The 9681-nt window shown below is 39.5% G+C and overlaps 1 protein-coding gene across 3 annotated transcripts; it reads left to right on the top strand.

Annotated features, from left to right (window-relative positions):
• Nucleotides 1-1359: 1359 nt before the first annotated feature.
• On the top strand, nucleotides 1360-9325 carry LOC115747955 (arabinosyltransferase XEG113). Of its 3 annotated transcripts, XM_030684288.2 has the most exons (13): nucleotides 1360-1885; nucleotides 2453-2749; nucleotides 2851-3056; nucleotides 3972-4077; nucleotides 4908-5164; nucleotides 5278-5413; nucleotides 6432-6526; nucleotides 6610-6663; nucleotides 6902-7015; nucleotides 7812-7910; nucleotides 7989-8108; nucleotides 8447-8533; nucleotides 8628-9325. In XM_030684288.2, exons 1-13 carry the CDS (start codon nucleotides 1705-1707, stop codon nucleotides 8793-8795), a joined length of 1920 nt encoding a protein of 639 aa, XP_030540148.1. In that variant the 5' UTR covers nucleotides 1360-1704; the 3' UTR covers nucleotides 8796-9325. The 3 variants fall into 3 exon arrangements, with proteins under 3 accessions (XP_030540148.1, XP_048132085.1, XP_048132086.1); XM_048276128.1 differs by lacking the exon at nucleotides 6610-6663; XM_048276129.1 differs by lacking the exon at nucleotides 6902-7015.
• The last annotated feature ends 356 nt before the right edge of the window (nucleotides 9326-9681 follow it).

Here is a 9681-nt window from a genome sequence, read left to right as displayed (position 1 = left end):
ATAATCTTTTTCTCTTTTATGAATAAAAAAGGGATAATTGTCCAAAAAGTCTTTAACTATTGTACGGTGGTCAATTTAGTTCTAAACTTTTTATCAATTCAGTCTCAAATCTTTTGATGATTTGCTAATTTAGTTCTACACCTTCAATTGTGCCAATTTAGTTATAAACCTTTTAACGATTTGCCAATATAACCGGACCAATTATCCAAATCATAGGTTTAGGATTAGAGTACTGTGAAGTTACATAAAGGTTTTTGGTTTCATAAATGAAAATGATGGGGAGCGGCAATCAATGTTACAATCTCCTTTAGTAGTCAGGAGTCTCATGCCCACTTTCCAAAGTTCAATTAAATCATAAAGACTCAGACATCATTCGCAATTCAAATGTTTGAAGCTAGCGAGCCTCTCACTATTTCACCTCGCGCTAATAGATCGTCATTCTATTTGACAGCACAGTGGTCAATACTTATCACTATTTCGATATGCAATTCAAACTCTTGACAACATGGAAAGCGGGTGAACATGAATAATCATTTAGACTACATTTAATCATCCTTACATGGATTGAAATAGGATAAGATAAAGTGAGATTAGAAATTATTCGAATCGTGGCGATTCACATCATATATTATGGCGCACCTAGGATAAGATTTGAAATTTCCATCTATGTTGGAAAAGCCTCTACCATCATCAGGATTCGGCCAGGGGAGGAGGAGAATGGCGGAGGGTTAGGACATGGTGAGTGGTGACGGCGCTACAGTAGATGAAGGGGGAGCTTAGATGCGACTTTCTTAGAGGTCTAGCAGCGAAGTTATTCATGTTTGAGGACCCAATGGAAGCTGTCGATTTGAGCGAAGGCGGAGATGTTGATAGCAGAGCTCCGATTAGGGAACATGATGCCGGACAACCTTCGAGGTAGTGGTGCTCGAGCGGTGGCCGGCGATGCTAGCTTTGGAGGAGGCATGGGGCGGCGAGACGAGCCTAACCATACGGCGCCCAAATCTATTTCCATCGAGATTTTCACGTCTGGACATATATGAATTTTGCGTTATCCTAAATACCGAATACGATGAAAATTATCATATCCGAAAATCATGTCTTGCCCACAAAACACAGCTTTAAAACCATCCTAACCTTCTTTTTATTTTTTTGTAATCATTCATTGATGAATACTTCAAATGTGAGTTTTGATTTTGGATCCACCTCCATAAGATCATGAATACTAATTCTCTACGCGTATGCATAAAGACGAGGGGATGTTTGGTCCTCACCTCCTAATTCGTTAAGATCCCTTCATTGATCAACCTACTCCCTTATAGCCATAAAAAAAAAAAATTAGAGAGAGAGACAGAGAGACAGAGCTGGATTCAGACAACCATGGAAGTTGACTTTTCCCGGCTGGACTGGTCTATTCTGCCAAACCGGCGACCCAGAGAGTGAGAGAGAGAGAGAGAGAGAGATCCAGCAAAGTTGTCTCCATCGCACGAAAGCCATCACCTTCGCAGTTCCTACACGCCCGCACTCCCTCTCTGTTTCTCTCGGACATTGTCAATCGACAGCGAGAGGGTGAAATGAGAATGGGTTCGATCGTGTAGGGTTTTAGCTCGATTTCCTCTTCCTCTTCTTCTTCTTCTTCTTCTTCAGCTGGGGGAAGAGTCGCGGCTGGCTGAGCATTTGCAGGATCACCCGCTGACGGCGACGGGGATGGGGTTGAAGGATTCGTGCCAGGAGGTGGCGAGCTCGCGGCCGCTGTTCTTGACGATTTACGCCACCGTGGTCGTCGGCATCGTCCTCTCGTCCTTCTACGTCTTCTCTGCTGTTTACTCCGCCAACAAGTCTTCTCCCGACTCCACTTCCTGGCTCTCGTCTCCTCCCGCTCTATCATGTGAAATCTCTCTCTCTCTCTCTCTCTCTCTCTCTCTCTCTCTCTCTCTTCCATTTGGCCTCTTATTCAAATTGCTACGTCTGGTGTGTCGCTGTTGGTGTGGCCTAATTCTGGTCATGTTAGTGTTTGATCATATGCATGCCTGCTGCTCTACTTTGTGAATGGTGTTGATTGCTGTTTATCTTGTTGTTTGTGGTGGGTTAGAAGTTTGAATTGGAGAATGCTTGAGGTTCTTTTGGCAGTTGGGTAGTTTATGTAGGTGTAGCGCCTCAAGCTCGTTGCTTGCTGTACTGTGAAGAATTGTCGTGTGAGATCTTTTATACCCAAGACACATGGTCGGTTGATCCATTGTGACACTATTGCGTGGTTGTATGCGAGTTATAAAAACCTTTTGATTGGAGTGCTATAGTGAATTTCTTATTATTTCTCGTTCAAGTAAATGGGTCAGAGAAGCAAACATAATTGGGTTGGTGTGCCATCAATGGTTTTGGCAACCGCTCTCTCTTATTGATTTGTCTTTTTGCCTCGATTATTCAACTGAGGATTTAACCTGTTGCTCTTTCTCAGATGTAGATCCTCACTTTGGTAAAGCATTCGACTCTTCCCTAATTACTACAGTAGGTGCTGCAGCACCAGCACCTCCAACCCAGCATGGAGACACGCTGGCAAAATCCATATGGGAAGTCCCACCTAAGAATTCAAAAATGCCTTCTTTGAAGACCTTTCGGTTGACAAAGGAATTGGTAGAGCAAAGGGTGAAGGACAATGTAATCATAGTAACTTTTGGCAATTATGCGTTCATGGATTTTATCCTCTCTTGGGTTAAGCACTTGACTGATTTGAATCTCTCCAATCTCCTAGTTGGTAAGTGATAATTTTCAATTTGAGTATTTACTTTCCTGCAATTCGCTCTATCATTTTGCCGACAGCAACAGGTAAATCACATTCTGAATCTTTTAAAACAGGTGCAATGGACACGAAACTGCTGGAGGCTTTGTATTGGAAAGGCATTCCAGTTTTTGACATGGGAAGTCATATGAGCACGGTAGATGTTGGCTGGGGTTCCCCTACATTTCATAAGATGGGGAGAGAAAAAGTCATTCTCATAGATGCTATCCTACCCTTTGGGTATGAGCTATTGATGTGTGATACTGATATGGTTTGGTTAAAGGTATATTTTGGTCCTTTTGGTAATCAATCTTCTGTTTCTGTTGAGATCATATCCATATCAGTTATCTTTGTGCTTTTATTTCATAGACTCACTCGGCGCTGTCCAATTTGAGGTCCCCTTGTCATATTGTTTGAGTGGAAAAAATTGGGTCAACAACTATGTGGGATACAGCTCTCGACACAGGACTCGTAGTTTGAAGACTTGCAGTTGAGTGGGAGAGTATAGCCCAGAAAATCTTACTTGTGATAGAGGGAGGATGGGATCATTAAAACCTAGGATAAGCAGGTGTCGGATGATAACTCTCTTGACACTACAAATAACGGAGATAGTCACATCAGTTCTTGTCAGGGTAGAAATGGAATGGAAAGGCATGCCTGTATCTTTCAAAAAGGGAGTCTTCTGAAAAGGTTATATGCAATCTTTGGTTTCTGAAACTGAATCTGGTTAGGAAATGGTGCTTGCAAATCTTGAAATAGAGAGAAGTTGTGAGATGCTTCACTGGTTGATCGGTGAAGGGAAAATATGAGGAGAAGATAATGCAGCATGAGAATGTGAAGGCTGTTTCAAAAAAGAATAGGATTAGGAAATTGGTTTCTGACAGTGTAAGCATGTGTAACAATGTCCATCAGTTCCATGATTTGATGAGTAGAGACTTAAAGGTTATCTGAGATCTTAGAATAATATAAATTTAGAAGTAGCTCAAAATAAACGTCGCAAATCCCATCTGACAAGGAGGATCTGAGTTGTCTTGACTTCATTCTGTAGATGACTCATCCAATTTTTTGTTATGATGATAGGCTGTTTAAAGTAAGGAGCTACAGTATCCTTGGTGCTAAAGTATCCTTTCTTGTTATTGATGCTGTCTAGATATTAGAGATCATACAGATTGCTTAACTTACTTTCATCCTCTAACAGGATCCCCTTCCATACCTTGCTCGATATCCTGAAGCAGATGTTTTGACTTCAAGTGATCAAGTTGTTCCAACAGTTGTTGATGACAGGCTGGATATTTGGCAACAAGGTGAACTCCTTACCCACTGTAATATGAGTCCTTTTCTTTATTTTTGCTCCTTGCCTTTTGACTATATCAGCTTTCATGATGCCATAGTACATGAGCAGTCCTGGACTATTGTTCAGATATCTGAGCTGTGACAAATGTTTACCTACCAGAAATTTTTTTTACTAGAGCATGCAAAATACTCTCTTCCTGGGTTTCAACTCCATTCTTCAGGCTTTATACTTGATTGCTCAGTTTTAAGATTAGATACCTGTTCAGGTGAGCATGATTTAGGTGGTCCGGTTACAGAGCTGGCATCATACCAGGAATCAGTTTTTGATTCATGTCCATTTGTTTATCTTTTTCAAAGAAGGAATCTTTTTAGGTTATATTTTAGTAAGTTTTGCCAGTTCAAAAGGTAAAACTAAAGCTTTGTTTCGGAGTTGTCAAATTTAAGGTCTCTTTGCGTAAACTCTCTGTTAAATGGATGCTCTTGAATGTTTTCCAAAGTTTCCCTTTGTATGCATTTTTACTCATTAGATGCTAGCGTGGTCCATCAAAAACATATACACTTGTCTCTCAAAGTCTTGGGAAATGAAGGGTTGTCCTTGTGAAAGGGTGAAATGCTTATAGCAATATTTTTTCTATATCTACACAATTAAAATTTAAAAATTTTGCACTGATCTGATCTTTCTGTCAGATGAACTACAAGCTTCAATTTTGTCTCTCGTGACGCGTGTCCAAAGCATAGTATTCTATCATTTGGGAGTATATGTGTTTGCAATCTACTGTATGACATTCACCATTGTCTTTCCGAAGCTGCTTTATGACGTGAATTTGCTTTGTACCCCCAGTTGGTGCAGCATACAATATTGGAATTTTCCACTGGAGGCCAACAGAACCTGCCAAAAGATTAGCTAAAGAATGGAAAGACATGCTTCTAGCTGATGAAAAGATATGGGATCAAAATGGTTTCAACGACATTGTTCGCAGGCAGTTAGGACCTTCTGTTGATGGGGATGATGGACTTGCATATGCTTTTGATGGAAGTCTGAAGCTGGGATTATTGCCTGCAAGCATTTTTTGCAGCGGCCATACATATTTTGTCCAGGTAAAACATGTGATATCTTTTGTCGTGTCTTTTTTTCCCTCTTTAGTAGGGATGAAGCTCATGTCATAGAATATAATTGAACTTTTTCTCCAAAAATTCGTGCCCGTTTGCAGGCAATGTATCAACAGCTCAGGTTAGAGCCATATGCAGTACATACCACATTCCAGTATGCAGGCACTGAAGGGAAACGTCACCGCTTGCGAGAGGGAATGGTATTTTATGATCCGCCAGAGTATTATGATGCACCAGGTGATTAACAGCCCAACATATTGTTAAGTTTCCATTTCATGCTGCATGATGCTTATTAGCTAGCTAGATAGACTAGATCTTCTCCAAGTTGTTGCAGCTCACTTGCATCTTCTTTTTGTGTTTGAAACTAGTCTTTAGGTTATACTTTTCTCCCTTTGTCCCTCATGCTTTTGTTTCTCAATGATTCTCTGAGTGGTGCATGTATTTCCTTGTTGTTCTTAGGAATACAAATGTGCCTATCAATGACAATAACTTTGCAATGTGCAAGCATCTGTTTAGTCAACTGACGCTCCCATTTGTAGGGTATTCGCAGTCTTTCATACTTCTTTGGGTGTTACTGACATATCATGCTAATGTTAGATGCTGGGACACTTTATAAACATATGGTTTGGCTATTGTGCACAAATCTGTTTAAGTAACGAGAGAATTATCAAGTTTCATGGCGAATGTTTCCTACGTTTCCTCATCTTTGCCAGTCTGGTGGAATCTCAATGACCAGTTGAAGCCGAATTTAGTGTCTTTAGCCAGCAGTGCAAATCATATATGATAAAGTAACTACCATTTTCTATTTTTGTTTGTTGGTACGAAAAGTGCAAGTATTCAGTTAGCCGGGGGGATTTAGCATAGGAAGATTTGTTCTGTCAATTAACACTACCTATTTTTCCCAAAAATAAAAAAATAAAAATTGTGTGGCATTCCACCTTTTTCCATCCAAATTTGCGAACTTGGTTACTGTTGCAGGCACCTAATCAATGAAATGAATCATCCCCTGATAATTTGTCTGTGAAACCCGAGGAGTCTCACTTTTTACATCTGATTTTTGCCTTAATTAAATGAAGCATTTTGAAACCTGGCACATGCAATGTTCAGTATGAGGGAAAAATAATAATTGAAGCCAACTTGAGGCTAAGTTCATTCATAAAGTGATATCATCAGTGTACTTATTTGATGCATGGGCATGCAAAGCGATCTCTTTCCTAGTAAGCTGTTACTGATCTTGTCAAGGGACTTACTGCAGGAGGTTTCTTATCATTTAAGCCGTCTATTCCAAAGAGTTTATTACTGGATGGAGACCATACCATTGATACACATTTTACTTTGATCAATTATCAGGTGAGGCTAAACCAACCCTACTATATTCTGCCATTAAGTGGGACATGTTATTGACCCCTTATTTGGCCTAATTGTTTATTCAGATAAAACAAATAAGGACGGCACTCGCAATCTCTTCAGTGCTAAACCGTACACTGGTGAGAAAGTTCACAATCAATTCAGTATTATTTGCATTGGTTTTCATTATTGTGAGAGATTTTAAAGCTAGAGTAATTGAGAAGAGGAGCACTTCGAGTGAGCCCACTAAAGATTGTTAGTATACAGCATAATACTTTAGTTTGGTGAATCTTTTTAATCAGTGCAACTGATTTTTACCTACAATTACTGGATGCTCATTGAGATTTTGGCTGAGCATTCATCTGTCGTGTATTCCAGATTATGCCTCCACTATGGTGTAGACTGGATAGGCTTTGGTTTCCTCACCCAGGGGTTCTGGAGGGATCTATGACTAGGCAACCATTTATATGCCCTTTGGACCACGTATTTGAGGTATACCACAGCCCCCTACATTTTTCATTTGGTCAAGATCATTTCAAGTGTCCCCACAAGTAATGACGTGGATCCTGCGACCTAATTAGTTCATTTTTATTTCTTCTTGGTTCTCTCTTCCAGTTGTTAGGTAGCCCATACTCTATATTGAGTTCCTAAATTTCTTCCTTGACAAATGAAAAACCTCAAATATTCTTCACTTTAGTGGAGCTTTAGAGATTGTTGATCCAAAACCCTACCCTCTATTTATTGTTATCTTTATTTCGATTACCACATAAAATGACCATAAATAAAGAGTTCTTTTTAACCTTGGTTCCGTAGGAGCAAGTCAGAAAGATTGAGAAACAAATCCAGTGGAGACGGGGCAGGGCCTGTGTTAGGATCCCTCAGTGGTAAAACAAGCAATAATTATTTGTCTTAATGTCTTCCACCTCATAGGTCCCATTTTTGTACCTTCTACCGCAAGGACAGTCCATTCAGTTCCTTTATGTGTTCATAAAAATAAAAGAATGTGGACAGACCATTAGTTTGCTCCTTGCTCAGGTTTCCACATGTCCTCTATGTATTTATCCCTTCCCTTTCAACTGTATTTCCTCTTTGTTATGCTTGACATTACTGGCTTTAGCACACTTGGAAGTTTTTTGGTTGGGTGAACTGTGACTTGGTGGAATTTATTTTATTCAATGAACATCTTGGATCCTGGAATGTGAGTTTTCTCCATGGATAACATAGGCGAGATGGTAAATCAAGCATACATGTGTTTCTGTTTGAGTAATCTATAGCTACTGCGCAACAGGTCAATGTCATGTTAAAAGAAATGCCAGAGGATGAATTTGGCCCGGGGATCAACATTAGGGAGTATTCTCTCCTTGATAATCCATCAATGCCCAAACAGGTAAAGGAAGACCACTACTTGCAAGGTATTTCTCGATCAGTTAGTTCCGGTGTGAATCATTGTGTTTTGCTTTTCCAGGTAAAAGAATCATGGCTTAATGTTAAGTTATGTCAAGGAGGAACTAAAGATTGTCAAGTAACCAATAGCAACGGCTCTCCAAGAGTGATCAGATTACCAAAGCGCAGCAACGAAGAAACGGTATTCAAGATAGTTATTGGCAACCTCCAATTTCCTTTGATATTTCTTGAAAACAATTATGACTGTTTGTATACACCATCGTCTTGGGTGAGCTTTTGAATTTATTTTTCTCTCCATCCTAACATCTTGAAAATCCAATTTTTTTTCAAACTATGACTTGCAGAGATGCCATCTAGTGCTGTTTAATGATATTTTGTTGTTACATTATTGTTCACTCCATGTCTTATCTTCAGAAAGCTGTGTGTAATTCTTAGTTAATCCAAAATGAAGACAGTGAACTGTGTACTTGGAGCTTTAGTGATGAGTGAACACGACTAATATCACCTTTAAATGTACAGCTGAAGGCGGTGTTCTCCTCCTTCAAGGACATCAAAGTCGTTCAGTTCTCTTCTATGCAAGATGCTTTTGAAGGTTTTACTGACCAGGTAAGAGTTAATCTGTTCTCCCATTTGTCTTGCGATTGTGGTCTCATTTGCAACATTTTCCTCTCTTCCTGATGCTGTTGCGTAAATTGGTCAGAAAACAAAAGAACGGTTTAGGAATCGTGTCAAGCGGTACGTGGGTATTTGGTGCTGCACTGGGGATCATGTGCCAGGTCACATATATTATGATATGTACTGGGATGAGAAACCAGGTTGGAAGCCTGTGCCCCCTCAAACTTCCGCTGATGATCACCCACCTTGGTGAGCCCTAACCACGCGACTTGAATCGTAGTTGATGCCCACAAAAGTATGGCTCCCAAGTTGACTTGGTTCATCGTCAAACTTGCTGAATGCAAACCGAATTGAAACGTACACAAATCCCAGAAGGTACTTCCCATCTAGAAGTAAATTTTGGCATACAGACACAAGTTAGGGATTTTCCTCATTGTACAAGATCAGAAGTAGAAATTTTGACACACAATGAGCCTAATGGCGCCTCCTGAAAAGAAGAATAATGGGGAATTCCAGAGAATTGTAACTGCAAAGGTTACTAGGGTTCCAACTTTCTTTTAATTTTTACAATAGCAGATACCTAGCATTACGTTTGGTTCAATAACAAAACGGCATCTGCTAATAAAGTGTATTTATCCGTTCTCTCTTTCAATGCCGGCCTCTCTAATATAAACTGCCGTTTTGTAATTAGGCGTTGATCTACACATGAAGGTTTTTGTCAGTTGAATCTGCTCTGATGATAATTTGTTGGTCAACGATGGCTTTGAGTGCTTCTTTATCTTGTTAGGAATGATATTGACCATGCTCCGGGGATGCCTTATTAAGCACTTTTTTATGAGTCCAAGAACGAGCTTTTTAACAGTCCTAGATTTAAGTTGTTTTCGTTTCAGAAAAACAACTCCAAAAAAAAAAGTGCTCCGGATATTCCAACATTTGATTCACAAAAAAATAAACCAGTTAAGAAAAGTATTATCTACCATTGAAAAAACACATTTACAAGGGAGGAAAATAATTTCCTCCCCCCTTACCAAAAAAAAAAAAAATAATTTCCTCTTTCCTCTACACTTCTTCACATACCTTTTCTATTATTATTGTTTTTCTTTTTCTTTTCTTTATTTTATTTTATTTTTTTTCGTTTT

The sequence above is a fragment of the Rhodamnia argentea genome, chromosome 3, assembly GCF_020921035.1.
Source record: "Rhodamnia argentea isolate NSW1041297 chromosome 3, ASM2092103v1, whole genome shotgun sequence".
Classification (NCBI taxonomy): domain Eukaryota; kingdom Viridiplantae; phylum Streptophyta; class Magnoliopsida; order Myrtales; family Myrtaceae; genus Rhodamnia; species Rhodamnia argentea.
This window is presented reverse-complemented; position numbering and strand designations above follow the sequence as displayed.

What these genes read in the sequence shown, in the direction of transcription:
- LOC115747955 (XM_030684288.2), top strand. Translation starts at nt 1,705, where the DNA reads ATGGGGTTGAAGGATTCGTGCCAGGAGGTGGCGAGCTCGCGGCCGCTG. An exon ending in AGAGTATTATGATGCACCAG is followed by an intron (nt 5,414 to 6,431) that starts GTGATTAACAGC and finishes GACTTACTGCAG; the next exon opens with GAGGTTTCTTATCATTTAAG. An exon ending in TTGAAGGTTTTACTGACCAG is followed by an intron (nt 8,534 to 8,627) that starts GTAAGAGTTAAT and finishes TAAATTGGTCAG; the next exon opens with AAAACAAAAGAACGGTTTAG.